The sequence below is a fragment of the Rhinolophus sinicus genome, linkage group LG05 (assembly GCF_036562045.2).
Source record: "Rhinolophus sinicus isolate RSC01 linkage group LG05, ASM3656204v1, whole genome shotgun sequence".
NCBI classification, from domain to species: Eukaryota; Metazoa; Chordata; class Mammalia; order Chiroptera; family Rhinolophidae; genus Rhinolophus; species Rhinolophus sinicus.
In genome coordinates this window covers 67659123-67677312 of record NC_133755.1, presented here as the reverse complement: position 1 = coordinate 67677312, position 18190 = coordinate 67659123, and the positions used below count along the sequence as shown (strand labels likewise).

The following is an 18190-nucleotide window of genomic DNA, read 5'->3' as shown; positions in this document are numbered from 1 at the left end:
TGTAAAAACATATCTGGAAAACGTAAGTAGCTTTGGATTTTTAAATGTTTCAGACAGCAAGGCCTTTGCCACGTGCCTTGCACAGTAGGAAATTCTTCGTGAACATCCACTGAGTGGTTTTACACAATCGTGTTCCCACGCCTCGCGGAGAACCTACCTTCCCGTTTCTCGGGCGGTCACTTCCCCTGGCTTCGAAGGGGCCAGGCCATGGGTCCAAAGTGGCGCAAGCATCGCGTGGGCTACCCGCCACCAGCTCTTCGGTTCGCGGGCTCTTGGGGTCCCGGGACCGCCCAGCTGCGGGTCCACGGGAAACCGTCTCAAGCACTTAAGGGGGAGGAGCCCGCCCGCACCTCGTCAGGGGTTGGACGGAGGAGGGGCCAGGGGCCCCGCCCCTCCTCCGTCCCGCCCCCTTCGCGCCGCCAGGTGCGCGTGCGCAGCTATCGCGTCGCGCTCTTTCCGGGCTCTGAGGCGAGCGGTCGCTTCTTCACCTTCCTCCGCGTTCTCACACGCGCGCGCCCTCAGGTCCCCGGGAGTCACCGGACCCCAGCCCGCCCTGCTCCTCATCAGCCCGGCGGAGGGGCCATGGCGCGGCGGCGGCGACGGCCTGAGGCCGGCTGCGGGGCCCGCGGCGCCCTGGCGCTGCTGGCGTTGGCCCTGTGCGCGCCCGGGTCTCGGGGCCGGGCGCTCGAGTGGTACTCGGCCGTGGTGAGCACCGAGTACGTGGACCCGCGGACGAACCGGACGGTGTGGAGCGTCTCGGAGAGCGGCCGATTCGGCGACAGCTCGCCCAAGGAGGGCGCGCTGGGCCTGGTGGGCGTCCCGCACACGGCGGACCGCGACCCCGAGGGCTGCGCGACCGACACGCGCTTCCTTGTGTCCCCGCCCTGGGTCGCTCTGGTGGCGCGCGGGGGCTGCACCTTCAAGGAGAAGGTGTTGGTGGCAGCGCGGAGGAACGCCTCGGCCGTGGTGATCTACAACGAGGAGCGCTACGGGAACCTCACCTCGCCCATGTCCCACGCGGGTGAGCCGGGGCCCCGGACGGTGGAGTAGTGGGGTCTTTGCAGCGCCGTCATGGCCGACGGCCTTCTCGTCCTCCACTGGACCTCCTCCTGGTGGTCCCTGGCGGTCCAGAACTATCAGGGAAACACTAGATTTGCTCGGTGTGCCCTCTGGGGAGCTGCTGTTAGGAGGGCGTCCCGCCTACCGAAAAGATTAGATCTTCGCCTTGGGCCCTTTAGGTGAAGGGAGGTGCCCTCCAAAGGAGAGAACGAGAGATATTAAAACCCACGGAAGGAGCGGTTGTGGTCGTAACCTGGAAAGTCTTATGATAGCTCATCATGGGTTCGTTTGTACTCAGCGTCTCTCAGTCAGGTGGGGTAGGAACCCAAGTTCTTAACCAGCACGCTCCAGGGTCCGGCTGTCCCTTCACCAGAGTCAAGTGGTGGCTTGGTGGCACTATGGTTTCTTGACTTCCATAAAACATGTCTGAATATTCTAAACTGCGAATCAGAAAATTTGGATTTAACTCCTGAGTCAGAAAGCCTGGATTTAAATTCAGGTATGTTGCCTCACTAAATATAAAGGTTATAATGCTGGCTCCGCTGCCAATCAGATTCGTTTAGTCTGGAGTTTAGATGAAATTTTTAAAGCTGTGTTCAAGAAAAGATCTTGCTTTGGGCGAGGTGAGCCTTCCTACCTACACGTATTCCAAGGCAACAGGTTACATTTTCAAGCAGTGATGGTAGTTTAAAAGTCTTGTTTTGTAGGATAGCATCCTCAGAACTGAATTCTGAGTGCTGTACGATGAGCACACAGCAGAGAATGTATTTCTGTTCTGCGTTCTAAGCTCATGACTCATTCTAAACTTACTGTTATTAAAATCTCTCTTTAAAGTGCCTGCGGTTGCAAGTCAGACACCCTTTTTCCTGTACTTTTGTTTTTCATTCTGTTTTGGCTTCCTGAATGTTAGTTCGGAACCCAACAGTGAAACGAGGACAGAAAAGTGACTTTGAATTTGACTTATTTCATCAGAGTGATCGGAACGGAAGTCAGTTGAGAGGTGAGGAAGTGGAGGACTGTTAGAACACTTCTTCCAAGAAGGTTGACTGGCCGGGTTTGGAGGTGCTGAGAATCCGGCAGAAACTAGGGCCCGGGAGGATGGGACGGACTGGTGGCACATATTTGAAATTGGATGGGAATGATATGGAGAGATCTCGGAGAGAAGAGGCAACTGAAAGAGTCAGGCCTTTGAGAAGGCAGGTGGCAGTGTCCAGGATACTTATGGAGGGACTGGCCTCAGATAGTAGAGGGAAAATTCCCCAGTTGCAACTGAAAGGAAGTGGATTTGGAGAGGAAGTGGAACATGTCCATGTGATAACAGTCGTGCAGTTATTCCAATGATTACAAATCTACCTAATTGTCATGTCAACCCAAGCCATGTTTCCACAAAATTCTCATGAAAATCCTGTCAGATTTCACATAGCATTCCAGATGCATCTTATTGCTAGTCTTCCCCAAGTTTGGTAGTTCTGTCCAAGAAAAGAGGTTGGTGTGTCAGGATTCTCTGATTCTGGGTCCTTGCAATCACTTGTCTACAACATCTTAATGTAGACCTTTTCTTTCCAGTAGCAGGCCTACAATTTTCTAAATCTGTTCACTGATTTTTTTGATAATGACGCTAACATCTCCCCAGGCTCACAGCGCTTACTCTGACCGTGGTTCGGCAACCTTTCTTGCTTATGTTATTGACATATAGAGTTTATCCAGGCCCAGAAAAACACCTCATTGGTGTTTATTTTAAATCCTCTCATTGCGAGCTTCTGTTCCCATTATCAGTGTCTATTCTAGCTTTTTTACCGTGAGAAAAATTCTTTCTGAGGATAAAGACAAAAGTAACCACCATTTTTTAAAAATGTGTAAAAATTGTCCAGTGCGTAGGCACTGTGCTCGGTATTCTCCATACAACAGCTCGTGTTATCCTCCTAACAGTAACAGCCCTTTTAAGTGAGTACTTTACCTCCATTTTACCAGTGAGGAAACTGACGCTCCAAGAATGTAAATGACTAGCTCAAGGTAACAAGTGATGTACAGGCCAGAGCATTGTTTGTTGTGGGAGGGGCTGTCCTGTGCTTTATAGGATGTTTAGCAGCATCCCTGGCCTCTAATCACTAGATTCCAGTAGCACTTCCCCAGTTGTGACAACCAAAAATGTGTCTAGATGCTGCCAGATGTCCAGGAGGAGAGGGGATGACAAAAATCCATCCGCCTTTTTGAAGTGCTGACTTTAAGGAAGATTAATCTGGTAGCACATTGACTAATGGATTACACAGAGGAAAAGCTGGAAACAGAATCCAGTAGACGGTTGGGCTAGTCCAAGTAGAAAGATAAGGGCCAGTACTATAGCGGTGACTGTAGAGGTGGGAAAGAATGACCCTCATGGACGTGGCCAAATTGGGGACAAGGGTGCAAATGCATCGTGATTTTTTGAGAATGGACTAGAAGTATGAATGGGATTAAGTCAGAAGAGGAACCAGCTTTGACAGACATGAGTTTGAAATGTTACACAGGCCCTTTATGGCACCTCAGACAGGCTTCTCGGATTTTGCCAGGATGTGGCTGGAGCCACAGGAAAAATCTCCAAGTCAGTGCTTCTCAGTGTTCCTGGGTCACACTGGTGCCCTACAAACTGGTAGTGACTCGGGGAGAATCTCTCCGGTTTTCCTTAAACCTGTTGCTTGACTACTAGAATCCAGGGTAAAATATTTTGGATTAATATCTGTAGTTTATCGTGGCTCTAAAATAAATCATGACTTTAAGATAATACTGTCAGAACAAGGGCTGTTACACTAGTGCCGGAGTTGATTCCCTTTAGCAAACAGATATTGAGCCAGGTGTTGTGCCTGCTCAGGGACAGACAAGCCTGACACCAGCTTGCCTTTGAGTAATTTGCGGCCTAGTAGGTAGGAGCGAGAAACAACTTTCCAGACAATATGGTTTGGCCCTCGACAGAATTATATGCGCAAGTCGTTAGGAAGCATCAAGGAAGGACATCTGATGCAGATATTATATTACAAGGATGGCTAGGAGTTTGAACAAGACGGGTAAAAATTGACACGAGTCAAATAATTAAAAAAGCTTTCCTAGAGTATTGGCCTTACTGTGGTTCTTGTTGATTAATAAATAGGATGGTTCTATAGCTGAAATCTTGGCATAGCCTTTTAGGAATGACACTTCATTCTGCGAACAGTTGCTTACTAAGTGCCACGAGCTTGGATTTGAATTTAGAGTGTATTATATTTTGGTGCTGTAGAAAGACAGAAATGGCACCCTACAGCCTCATAGAAGGCGGAATCAACTAGGACAGTTGCCAGAATGATTGAGTTTTGAAGGACAAGCTAAGTTATGGAGACGATGTCTCTGGGTGTGTGTGGTATGCGGTGTAGGGGTGGCTATAGGACATTCTGGGTGGCACATGGGCACTGCAAAAAGGCTGAAGGCCCGAGATGAAGTAATGCATTTAGGAGAACTGCAAAGAGTTCTCAGTAAGACTGTTGAGTAGTATATTCAACAAATACATATTTTTGAGCAAGCCAGATTATCCAAAACGTAATGTTTTGTCTGCTCGCTCGCAGGCCATGAATGAATTCACGAGTCAGGTAGAAATGTAGAAGGAAGATTTATTAAAGTAAGAGAAGGGTCAGCTGGGCGGAGTCTGCTGGAGACTACTGCAAACCGCCTAGAGTCTTTGGTCTCAAGTGTTATACTTTCTAATCAGGATGTAAATTGCTACTGCCTGTTCAGCTTTGGGGTGGGAGAAGGTAGTCATTAAGCTGGTTATTGCCACCTTTGCATATGTTATGTTGCTTTAAGGTGGAGCCTGGAGTGGATCCCATACAGATGCAAAACTTCTCTCAAGTCCCAGGGCCTGTGAGTCCGAAGTAAACAGAACCATTGAAACTGCACAGTAAATGTGTAGGAAGCAGAATCATTAACATTTGGCGGAAAGGAAGCAAAGAAAGAAAAAGCTTTCAAAAAGTCCCAAGCTAAATTACACTTGTTAAATCAAATTACACCAGAGATCCAAATCTCAAAATAGAAGATTTAGTGCCACCATTACCATCCCCCGTCTTAACACATAATTTTAAAATTCCAAGAAGAGACTCATTTATTTTGGGGTCCTTTTCACTCACCCCAGCTAACCACAGAAGTATTATGTTCAAATAGCTTCAAATTTCAGAGACATTTGCATTCATATTTAGTGTATTATTTCCCCTGCAAAAGAGTCTGTAATATTCTCCTTGTTGGGTCATTTCAACTATTAATACTAGAAGATAAGCCAATTTTTCAGATTGATTCATTCAGAAACCCTTCTGTGGGTCATCACTGCGTGACGCTAGGCTACAAAAGCTAAAAAACTGGCAGTACTGGTCTAGTGAGGGAGAGAAACCTGTAAAGAAACTATAGTAGGTGTATAAAAAGAGGTGTACCTCGGAAGCATTGATGCATTGCATGCGCAAAGGGGCAGGTGGTGTTGAAAAGCCTTGGGTTGAGCTTCTGCTGAATCTTAAAGATTTAACTGGGAATTCTCCAGGTTGGGGGGAAAGGTGGAGAGAGTATGGAAGTTAAGTTAGTGGGGGGAAAAAAGAAACAAAAGTTCTTGGAATTCTCTTGCTGGAACTTTAAAATGTATTTCTTGCTGCCCGAATTAGTTTTCTAGAACAGAAATCTTATCCACTACTTTAAATATTTCAGTAGTTCCCACCTCCTCCAAGACAATGTTGAAATCTACTTTAAATGGTTGCCTTGGTAGGAGAAATGGTACACTTAGACTCAAATGTCACCCTCTAGAATGTTGACGCTATTGACCAAAACAGATTTTTTAAAACGTTTTATTTGTTTTTGTTTTTGACAAGGTGGTAAGAGGTACATAGAAATTTGAAAGAAAACAATACATGCAATTTTTTTTTGGCATAGAAGAGGTTTATGGATAATTTGGTTTGCTAAAGAATACTATATTTGATGTTTATTATTATTTGGCATTATTATTTGGTGTTTATTATTTTGATCATGTACCTGCAAAGACCTTGTGCTAAGTAAGAGAAAAATAAAGCAAACTGACTCAAGGAGTTCTTCTGTCTGGTGCTGATGTGTACAGATTCTTTGGGGGAGGAAGGGGTGGTGCCCAACATGACTTTATTTAGTCAAACTTGATTGGTAGCAGTTAAGGCCTAGGGAAGGAAAATAATTCTAAGGGCTTTTTCTCACCCATCCCCAGTCTTTGAGTGTGTTGTGCCTTCTGTGAAGAAATCCAGCTGTTTAGTTTGGAAATAAGCTGTGATGTGCTGTCACATGCCACTGAGGCTCTCTGGGATTGGCGGTGATGCATCAGGAGGAAAGGGCGGGGCCAGCACCCCTAGGGGTTGTACGTGCAGTGACCCTGACCTAGTGCGTTTTACTCAACTGCCCTGCCTCCTGTTCATCCCAAAAAAGTGTCCCTGAAAAGCAAGTCACAGGATAGAATGAGTCTTCATTTTGAGTTTTATTAATTTAGTTCCCAGAAGCAGTCTGGCTGCTGTAATTACAGTACATACAGCAAACACTTTAGCCTTCACCCTAGGCACAGGATTTTTAAAAATGATTTCTTTCCATTCAGTAAACTAAGATTCATTCCCTAGGTGAGAAATTTCCGATTACTGTGACAAGTGGTTTCAGCTCAGGGCAGCCTTCTGAGTGCCAATCACTGTGGCAGTTGCCCCGCCGCTCCCCCACTTGAGATTTTAGATGTTCAAGAACCTCTCATCTCAGTTCACCTTCCACCTCCCATTCACTCATTCATTCAACAAGTATTTACTAAATACTTACTATGTGCCAGCTTTTGTGTGAGGCACTGGGGATAATGAGATTACGTGTATTTTAGTCACTAACCAAACTGGAACAGTCACCATCCCAAACCTGTTTTTGTGATGGTTTCATTGCCTAGAAAACCTCCCTTCCTTTGCTTGGTAAACTTCCCTGTCCTCCCGAGATGTGGCTCAAACGAGATGTAGCTCAAATGTACTTCGTAGGGAAAGAGTACCTCCCACCCCAGGCAGAATTATCACTTCATTTCTGCAGCCCTTTGCATCCCGCTTTCTTATTAAATAAATGTCCAAAATGGAAAAATCCTTATCTCCATTTTATAGCTGAAGTAATATTCTCAGAGAGGATAGATTCTCCAGACTCACACAATGGTAACTTACATGACATTTGAACCCAGTCTGAGGCTCGGAAGCCTGAGGCAGGTACGGGAGGTTCATTATATTGCTTTTCCTACCTTAGTATGTTCCTGAAAATTTCCACAAAAAGGAAGTTTATTAAAAAAAAGCTTTTGGCTTGTGAATTGCCATATAATTATAAGTGGTATAAGTTGTTTCTCTACTTGTCTCTCTTAGCTACTAGATGTTTATTTTCCTGAAGGCAGGAAATACTTTATTTCTTATTGTGTCTCCCTGACATGGTCCATTGTGTGAGAGCTGAGACAACTTCAGTTCTTGCTAAGTGAAACTTTTCGGCCTGGGTCATAGGATCGGCTTCCAGGCAGGAGTCACCTTAGAAGGGTGCCCTTCTGGTGTTTCAGTAACTTAGTCCCCACGGCTGAGGGCCACAGTGGATTTGCTACAGATTACATTTCTCCCTGTGTTAAAATAGTGTGATGTGGTTTTAGTGTAATGCCCAAGAACATTCTTTATATGTATTTTTAATTAATTTTTGAGTAGATAATATGTGTACATGATACAGAAGTTTTACTATGCCCACCTCCTCTCACCAAGGCAGACTGGGTCCCTAGTATCTGTTTTCATAGGCTGACTTACAGAACTTTTCATACTGATGGACGTTTAGATTGTGATTGCAAAAACTTAGGAAAAAACATTAGCAATCAATATCTTCACAGATGCCTCATGTATACATATGTATGTATATCTGTGCAGTTAAGCTCTTGGATGTAGAATAGCTGGGTCGAAGAGATGTGTGTGTGAAATTTTTCTCATAGCCATCCTCTGCCCTCCACCCAGATTGGAATATTATATAATTCACCCCGTCCCATGCGCAGAACAGATTTGTGCTCATTCTTGCCAATATAATGTATAAAACGTTTTGATCTGTGCCATCTTAGAGATAATGTTTTCATTTAAATATGACTTTTCATATGTTTAGATTCCATTTGTTGGAGAGTGACCACTAATGTATACAGCATTTGTTTTGGGGGTGATGAAAATGTTATGGAATTACATAGTGATGATGGTTTCACAACCTCTGAATATACTAAAAACCACTGAATTGTACCCTTTAAAAGGGTGACATGTGAATTCTATCTCGCTAAAGCTGTTATTTTAAAAAATAAAATCCGTTTGTATGAACTTTCTGCAAACTGAGTTCATTTCTTTTGTTTTTCTGTTCTTTTTCTCATAGGAAATTAGTTTTGTGTTTTTGTTGTAGTACATGTATTTTTCCCAAATTGGCCATTTGATCTCGATTCCTTGCTCTCTTTTAGCCATGTAGAAATTTTTCATTTTTATATGGTTGGTCAAATTTTTCTTTTCTTTTTTTAGAAACTCTGAGGTGGGTTTTCATACTTGGAAAGATTTTTCTTCAATATTACATATTTTTAAATCCCCATATTTCTTCTGACTGTTATATTTCCTCTTTTATATATATTTAAATATTTGACTTAGTTGTAATTTATTTTGGCATGAGTTTTAAGAAAGGGATACAGTTTTTTTCCCCTCAGATGATACCCAGTTGCCTCCACACTTTTTTTTAATAAGCCATTTTACTCCATTGATTTGAAATTCCGCTTTTATCATTTACTAAATTATTATAGGTATTTGAGTTTAATTTCTGGACTTCTTTTCTGTCCCATTCTTGTCATATTCATGTTACTATCACACTGTTTTAATTACTTCAAATATAAAGGCTAGTCCAGGTTTTACTGTTTAAAAACTTTTCCCAATCATTCTTGATTATTTTTCCCCTAAGTGAACTTCAGAAGCAGCATTTCTTCAAGAAGCAGCACTTTTAAGATTTTTAAATCCTATTAATATTTTATGGTTATTGCATTAATTTATATATATACTATATATATATAAACATATATATATATGTTTGGTGTATCTGCCCATGCCTTCAGAGCGATGGTAAATACTAGTGATCGTAGTAGAAATTCTCAGATTGCCTCCCTGAGTGTAATGGGCATCCTTTAGTCATAACGTATTGATATTCATAAGTGAAATTGGTCTGCATGGTTCTTTTGCTTGTTTTTCATTACATGTTTGGTTTTATTGTCTTAGAAATGATTTTAAAACTTATTTTCTTAATCTTCTGTGGAACAGTTTAAATATCATTGGTGTTACTCATCCTCAAAAGGTTTAGTGGTAGAATTCACACGTGAAACTAAATGGAGCTCTTGCTTTTTTAAAAAAAAGATTTTATTGGGGAAGGGGAACAGGACTTTATTGGGGAACAGTGTGTACTTCCAGGACTTTTTTCCAAGTCAGGTTGTTGTCCTTTCAATTTTAGTTGTGGAGGGTGCCGTTCAGCTTCAAGTTGTTGTCCTTTCAGTCTTAGTTGTGGAGGGTGCAGCTCAGCTCCAGGTCCACTTGCCGTTGCTAGTTGCAGGGGACAGAGCCCACCATCCCTTGCAGGACTCGAGGAATCGAACTGGCAACCTTGTGGTTGAGAACCCGCCCTCCAACCAACTGAGCCATCTGGGAGCTCAGCGGCAGCTCAGCTCAAGGTGCCGTGTTCAATCTTAGTTGCAGGGGGCGGAGCCCACCATCCCTTGCGGGACTTGAGGAGTTGAACTGGCAGCCTTGTGGTTGAGAGGACACTGGCCCATGTGGGATTCGAACCGGCAGCCTTCAGTTAGGAGCATGGAGCTCCAACCACCTGAGCCACCGGGCTGGCCCCGGGACTCTTGCTTTTAAGGGGATAATTTCTTAGTGATTTATTCTCCTTCTCATGTAATCAGTCTGTTTTCTCTTTTGGACCAGTTTTGGTAACTTATGCTTTCCTTAAAAATTACCCATATTATTGAAATTTTCGGACGTATATGCATGGATGAACCATAGTACTCTTATGTTTCTCTTACCTTTTTCTTATTTTGTGTTCTTTCTATTGATTTCTTTGTTCTTTCTTACAGGAACAGGAAATATAGTGGTCATTATGGTTAGCTACCCAAAAGGAAGAGAAATTTTGGATCTGGTGCAAAAAGGAATTCCAGTCAAAATGACCATCGGGGTTGGCACGCGTCACGTCCAGGAGTTCATCAGTGGCCAGTCTGTGGTGTTTGTGGCCATCGCTTTCATCACCATGATGATTATCTCATTAGCCTGGCTAATATTTTACTATATACAGCGTTTCCTGTACACCGGCTCACAGTTTGGAAGTCAGGTAAGTATGGATAACTCATTTTAACTTTGTTTTTAAAAATACTTCTGAAGTTTTTCCATGTGTATTGCTTGAAGTTATACTGGACCCTATTCTGAATTTCATTTTCACTCAATATTTAAGCATTAATATGATTTTTCTGAAAAGAACTTTTTAATTAGAATATATTACATTTTCTGTTCTGTGGGAAATTGGATACCTTTAACTCGGGGACACTTTGCACATTTTGCTCCTGTAAAAACCCCCTTTGTCCTTTTCCAGACATAAAGGAATGGCAAAAAGGCACGAGGTAGAGGGGACCTGGTTCTGTGTTTATAAAGAGAACCCTGGCCCCCCAAGGTGAGGAGCAGAGTAGAAGGGGCTTCTCTGTCTCCATCATGGAGCAACTTTCAAAGCCATTTCCTGCAGAGAAACACTGTCCCAGTAACCGCAAAGAGGAGGGCAGGTGAGCTAGAGCCTTCCAAAGGCAGGCCTCTTGAATTTCCCATTGCCCTCTGTTGTCTTGAGAAGTTGCCCTTCCTGGCTTTGTATGCAGTAGGTGGGCGTTTCTGGGTCATCTTCTACCTGGTGACTAGGAAGCCTCTCTCCTGTTAGACGTTAATAGATGAGTGTATGGTGCCCCCAGCCTCAACTTACTCGTTTCTTGCCAGTATTTAAACCTAAGAATCGGAATTGGGTTCTTCTTTAGACATGGAGCTGAAACTAAATATTCTTCTTTTTTTTTTTTTAAGGACATATTGCAGGGAGGCATTTCTCAAATCTTTTTTTTTTCTTCTTTTTTTTAAAGATTTTATTGGGGAAGGAGAACAGGACTTTATTGGGGAACAGTGTTTACTTCCAGGACTTTTTTCCAAGTCAAGTTGTTGTCCTTTCAATCTCAGTTGTGGAGGGTGCTGTTCAGCTTCAAGTTGTTGTCCTTTTCAGTCTTAGTTGTGGAGGGCACAGCTCAGCTCCAGGTCCACTTGCCGTTGCTAGTTGCAGGGGCACAGCCCACCATCCCTTGTGGGAGTCGAACCGGCAACCTTGGGGTTGAGAGAATGTGCTCCAACCAACTGAGCCATCTGGGAGCTCAGCGGCAGCTCAGCTCAAGGTGCCGTGTTCAATCTTAGTTGCAGAGGGCGCTGCCCACCATCCCTTGCAGGAGTCAAGGAATTGAACTGGCAACCTTGTGGTTGAGAGCCCACACTCCAACCAACTGAGCCATCCGGGAGGCAGCTCAGCTCAAGGTGCTGTGTTTAACCTTAGTTGCAGGGGATGAAGCCCACCATCCCTTGCGGGACTTGAGGAGTTGAACTGGCAACCTTGTGGTTGAGAGCCCACTGGGCCATGTGGGAATCGTACTGGCAGCCTTCGGAGTTAGGAGCATGGAGCTCTAACCGCCTGAGCCACTGTGCCGGCCCCAAAACTATTTTTGATCAATACTCTTAAGTTATATGTGGCTGTTTTATACATTAAGCCTTAAATGGTAATTTTTAGAGTTATTTTTATTGTAGTCATTTAGCTTTGCTTTTTAAATGAAATTTTTTTCTATAAGCTTCCTTTAACATAAAATTTTCAATAATAATAATTTTTTTCCTACCTAAGAGCCATAGAAAAGAAACCAAGAAAGTTATTGGCCAGCTTCTGCTTCATACCATAAAGCAAGGAGAAAAGGTAATATTTTCATGGTTTTTTGGGTTTTGTTTTTGGTTTAAACTAGTCTGTATGTCTGTTTGTGTGTCTAAGTAATGCTTTGCAGTCTGCTAAATTCACAGTATCGAACAGGACTGCTGGCTAGTTTGAGTTAGTACTAATTTTTTATATGTGTTCATTTTAAAGCTGAGTTGTCTGAAATCATTCTGTTGCATGTGTGACGAGCCTTTCAGACCTGCACTGTCTGACTAGGGCAGCCACTAGCCACATACGGCTGTTTGAATGTAAATGAATTGAACTTAAAATTCAGTTCCTCCCTCACACTAGCTGCATTCAAAATGCTCAAATAGCCACATTGGCTGGTTGTTCCCGCCCTGGATGGCGCCAATATGTCTGTCATCAAAAACAGTTCTACCTGTTGGTGAGACCCATATGACACTAAAGAAGATAAAGAGTTTCAAGTCTCCACCACAGACCCTTGAACATTTAAATTCATCTCTGTTGAATCTGAGACTGTGTATGTCCATTCCCTCTTATTCCCTTAATTACAGAGATAAACTATTGGGATTTGTGGAGAAGGAAAGAAAAAAATGTTTTTTAAAGGTACTTTTTTAAATAAAAGAAATGATTTGACAAGGCCAACCTGAGACTTAAAAGGCCCAAACCATACCAGAGCATTTTTGGAATAGGACAGATCCTGAATTTAGACCCTCAGAGTCTTAGAGGGTAGATTCCTTCAAAGGAAAACAGTTGCTAATGCAGTAGTGTTATTCTTTTAATAGTCCATCTTCTGTGCTGTGAAATGTTGATAACTATGTTGACATAGCTACGGGTTGGTTCAGTTGTTTTGATTTTCATTTTATTTCACTAAGTTGTTGAGACTTAATCTATTCCACCCTCTAGTCTCCCCTTCAAAACAAGCAATAACTGCATTATGGTATATATTGCCTCCACTGACCTACTTAAAGAAATAACACATTAAATTATAGACCTTCGATTTGATAACTTTAGAACCTGATATTAATGGTTTATGTGATGCCTTTATAAGCACTCCTAGAATGATGTTGTTGGCTGCCATCCCTTCCCTAATGCCTTTACAGTGTAGGTACAGTTGAGTTGTAACAGCTTGTGCAAGGTGTCCTCTCATGCAGATATACTGAACTGAAAAAGTTTTAAAAATGTTTCCCATCTTATGGGTTAAGGTTAGCATCCGATTGACAGATCAAGGGTCCGGGGAGAGAGTCTCCAGTGAACGGCAGTGACAAACTTGGCATATGTTTGGTGTAGCCAGTGACTTGACAAGCATTATAGTTCCACGTTTCTCTGGGAATGGGTCTTCTACTCTCTGAAGCAGGAAACTTCAGTCCTTAAATATGAGAAGACGTAGATTCATATGTATAATTTGCTGAACTGAGTCAGTAATTCCGAATTTAAGTAAATTGATATTATTCTCTTCCTATACAGAATATTTTTGAAAATACGCTTCCACGGACTGTTTTTTGATAGTTGTCAAAATAATGGTTTAAAAAAGAGGATCCATAAATGGTCCATGAGGTATATACATAGATTTTTCTGGCGATTTTGTTTTAAACTTACACAGAAAAATGTTGTCTTCTTAAATCTACATCTTGTCTAGTCCTGGGAACTAGTGTTTGTTTTCTAAGTTTTTTTTCTTGTGGACTCATTCATGGTAATGTATAAGCTTGTAAACCATTAAGGACTTTAAAAATTATTTCATCACTCTTGCATGGCATACGATAAATGACTGGTAATAATTACAGTAGTTGCAACATATAATTTTAAATGTTATAAAGTTCATTTTAATACAATCTTTGATAATATCTGCATACTCGTATAAAATCCATTTTTATTGCTTGCTTATTGACAAGTGATGCACATGGCTGAATATATTTTTTAATAATTACATAAGTATGGTGTAGTTGAGTTCCATAAAATTATCTTGCTAAAGTTGTAGCTGCTTGTGGACACTGATTGGTGGTTCCTGAATCCCCATCCCAGAATCCTGGGAATGAGTCTCATTGGCCTGTTTGCATCAGATGACCACTCTGGCCCTGCTGCTTTGGCTGCTGCTGTGAGACCAAATGGATAGATCTGGGAGGCACCCAGAAAAGTGGTGGGGGAAGGTTGACCCCCACCAAAAAGGTCTATGACCTATACATTCTTAGAAGTGGAAATTTTGTCACAAGACTGCTTTTTCCCCTGCAATTTTTGTTTCTTTTTACCTTGTTAATTTGATATGTGAAAAACTATACCTTATTTTAATTTCTAATTCTTTTATCACAAGTGAGGTGAATATTTTCAAATATTTAGCCATGTATATTTTCTTCCTTGTAAGGTGTAACCGTGTTCTTTAGCCAGTTCTGATGAACATGCTCTAGTTTTTTTTTTAATGATTCCAGAAAACAAGCAGCTTATTGGATATTCATTCTCTTTGTAAGTTTTATGTTTGAAAAATATTTTATTGTAGTAAAGAGGCATTTGTGTTTCTAAAGTCCTTAAAACGTGAACACTTAAAAAAACACAACATAAACACTAGCCTAGTATGTAAACACTATTCATATCTGATTAGGTAGACAATGAAATTTTTTCCTTTTCAGCCAGATTCTTTAAATATTTTTTTGATAGTGGTAAAAAGTAAATACCGAGTAGAAATTGTGTGTTTAGTTTTACATTGTACCACCGCAGACTAGAATTCATCATTGTTTTACCCAAGATGCAGTAAACTTTACCCAGGCTAGTAAACTCTTTCCTGTTTTTTACAGGGACTTGATGTCGAAGCTGAGAACTGTGCAGTGTGCATTGAAAATTTTAAAGTAAAGGATGTTGTCAGAATTCTGCCATGCAAGTATGTTCTCGTTACCTCCTGAGATGTTAAAGGTTACTTGACAGGCTTCAGGTTTCCAGCAAAAGAGTTTCTTGTCTTTAGGACATGAAGATCTTGCTATAGTTTTGATCTCGTTCTTTAGAAAAGATGTTTCCAGTCTCCAAGTCTCATGTATTGTATTGCTTTAAAATTGCTTTGCTTAGGAGACTGTAGGTGACAGAGACCAAATACATATCTTTGTCATGGATTGGCTTTTTAAGGAGCAAGGAGACTGAAGCTTGACTGGTGAAGGCCCCAGGAGAGGGCCAGAAAGTAGGTTGGGAGGGCGGTGGTTTGCTGTTATTTGCACCCTGGGATTGTGTTCTTTTGTGGGTTGTGAAAAATAAATACTCCTCCCCTTACTCTCAGTACATTAAGGACTTTTTTTTTTTTAGCAACAGGAAGTTGTGTTTTCTTTTTAATAATGGAATAGTTTAACTTTTTAAAAGAATTGCTTTGTTAGAAGGGTGCACAAATACTATAATACGTTTAAGTCTGATCAGTCTTAATTATACTTCACACCTGTTAGAAGCAAGTCATGATTTCATGTTTGCTTTATGTTTGCAAAATACTTTAGTATATATACAAGTACTTTAGAGTAGATTAAATTCTCAGTAATTGTGAAGGAAATGAATAATACCAGAATTACGAAATAAAAAGTTTCCTGAATAAAGATACGTAATTTAAATCTACAGGCATTTACAGGGCATTGGTGTGCTGGGTGCTTAATAAATTGGAGTCAGTGTAGGTTGATCATATACTGTAGAAAATTATTAAAATAGAAAAGAATTTTTGCTCTAGGCTGGTTTAGGGCAAGGCTTTCTGACTTAAAACAATGCTTAAGATGCTGCACCAAGAAGCCACTTGAGGCTCATTTCTTGTCATACATAGGACCAGATATGTCCTGATGGCTGAGCTGGGTTTTGCATTTGACCCTCATAAGCAGACTTGTGACGTGTACACATTTCCTGGTCTCCTTCATAGGGGTTTTGACCCCCCCACCCCCATTTCTGTGTTTTATTGAACAAATTTCCCAACGTGTTTCTTTTATGTTTTTGTAAAATAATTCCTTTGGGTGCATCAGTTTCAGTGTGAAGATGGAAAGGTCACAAGAGAAGCTGGACTAGGCTGTGTTATATAATTAAGTACTGTTATTTTTAGCTGCACTCGCAGATTTTTGTATGATGAACAATTACTAAGTACTTCCTGTGCCTAGCATTGTTGTTAGCACATTACATGTTTGCAGCACAGCCTGGGGGGTGGGTGCAGAGGTGAAGGAACTAGTTCAGTGTCACAGCATCAAGTCACACAACTAGTGCTTGAGCCCAATCTGTCTAGCTCCAGTGCCCATGCTCTTAACTCATCTTCAACAAGACAAGTCAGTAAGAGAAGAAAATACATATGTGATTTTTCTGTTTTTGATTCTGAAAGGTGTTTGTTACAGAAAAATGTAGACTACACAAAAATACGTAAAGACAGAAAATAAGTGTGTTTTTTAAGCCTACAACCCAAATTGATTTGTTAATATTTTGCTGTATTTCCATTTGAGTCATTTTATGGACTTATATAAGATGCTATCAGTTTAATATTAGTTAATTACTGTTAGTTCACTCTTGGCTTACTTAGGCCACATTTGTTCTCAAAAGGTTTTCAAAAGTACATAAAAATATAACCTAGCATGAGCTAAACATAAGCTATGCTATTTTTGTGGAGTGAAAGGGTAATTTCCCGTTAAGATTCTGTTTAACATGGAAAATAGAATAGATATGTACTTAGGGTAAGTGAATAGACTCGAATGTTGATTTGACGTTATTTAACTTGTAATGAGAAGGTGGAAGAATGTGTTATTTCCTTTATAAGATATAAACATTTATTTTAAAACATTAACACATACTTAATTTTTTTAGGCATATTTTTCATAGAATATGCATTGACCCATGGCTTTTGGATCACCGCACGTGTCCAATGTGTAAACTTGATGTCATCAAAGCCCTGGGATATTGGGTTTGTTACATTTTTGTTTATATTCAATCTTTGCCCCGGTTCTTCCTGAGGGATACGATTTCATTACTGACCAGAGGCAAGAGGGATGGACGAAATACTCCTAACGTCCTTGAGGTTCTCTGAAGAAATTTTCATCTTTATTAAAAAAGAATTCCAAAGACATTCCCAAAACATTAATGAACTAAATTGGTGATTATAGAATAACATGCTAGCTGTTTCTCAGAAAGTTTGTAGTTAATTACTTAGAGCAATATATTTTGGTGTAATACTTCACAGACTGTGTGTGTGCTAGTGAGTCTCGTATAAACAAGAATTATAAAATGTTTGAAATGGAAGGAGCCGCAGACATTTTCAGACTCGAGGTGCACATCTTACACATGAGGAATCCATAGCCAACGCTTCCTGACACCAGCCTCCCAGTTCCTGGGTGTCAGAATCAAATACTGCTGGGAAAATTTGTCCTGCATTGAATTTACTTCTGTTAGTTTGATACTTAATGTGGCCCTAGGACCTTCCTAGGGAAACAGACATGAGGGCAGAGTGAAAGCGCATAGTGGTCACCAGCCATGAGCTAAGGGCCGCAAATACAGTATTATATTTGCTCCCACAGCCCTCTGTGATTTAAGGACATACTGCTACTATCCCTGTTTTCCTAATTAGAAACTCGAACTTAGGAGATGCTAAATAGCTCACCCAAGGCCACAGCTAGTTAATGGGGAATTGGCTTTCAGATACAAGTTTGCTTAATTCCAGGGTCCAAGCTCTTAACTACTACCCTACCCAAAGGGGGGAACACGGAAGGGAGAAAAGAGATATTTCTAGATTGTTATATTTTTTATTGTTTTTAGAGTCTTCATATACTCTATTAATGTCTCAAAATATTCTTGATTAAATAGTTTTGGAATAAAGATCTTTGAAAGAAATAATGTCAAGACAATATCTTTTTCTTGCTAAACATTTTCAGTTTTTTGTAGCATTTATGGTAGTTAGAAACTAGGGAAGGGTTTTTTGATGATAATCCTTTTATGCAGCGTAAAGCCATAATGGCCCTCAAGACTGCAGGTCTGCTGAAAATGTTCTCTCATCTTCTAGCTTAGCATATCTGCAAAAGATAGTGGAAAGACCACTACCTTAAGGAGCAGGATAATTTTCTATGAATCTTATCTTTCAAGTGTGAGTTCCAGAATGCCCTTATCATTGGCAGGCAGAAAGGGGGCAGGTCAGCATTCAACTGTCTTACTGAAA

General features: G+C 41.2%; 1 protein-coding gene across 1 annotated transcript in view; it reads left to right on the top strand.

Moving 5' to 3' along the window:
- Window positions 1-419: 419 nt before the first annotated feature.
- The window catches only part of RNF149 (ring finger protein 149), a 26918-nt gene continuing 9147 nt past the window's right edge, over window positions 420-18190 (top strand). The window contains exons 1-5 of the mRNA XM_019753796.2: window positions 420-1021; window positions 10178-10428; window positions 12010-12078; window positions 14841-14923; window positions 16849-16945. Of these exons, the coding sequence (XP_019609355.2) occupies window positions 583-1021; window positions 10178-10428; window positions 12010-12078; window positions 14841-14923; window positions 16849-16945 (939 nt within the window). The 5' untranslated portion in view covers window positions 420-582. The remainder of the gene's footprint in view (window positions 1022-10177; window positions 10429-12009; window positions 12079-14840; window positions 14924-16848; window positions 16946-18190) is intronic.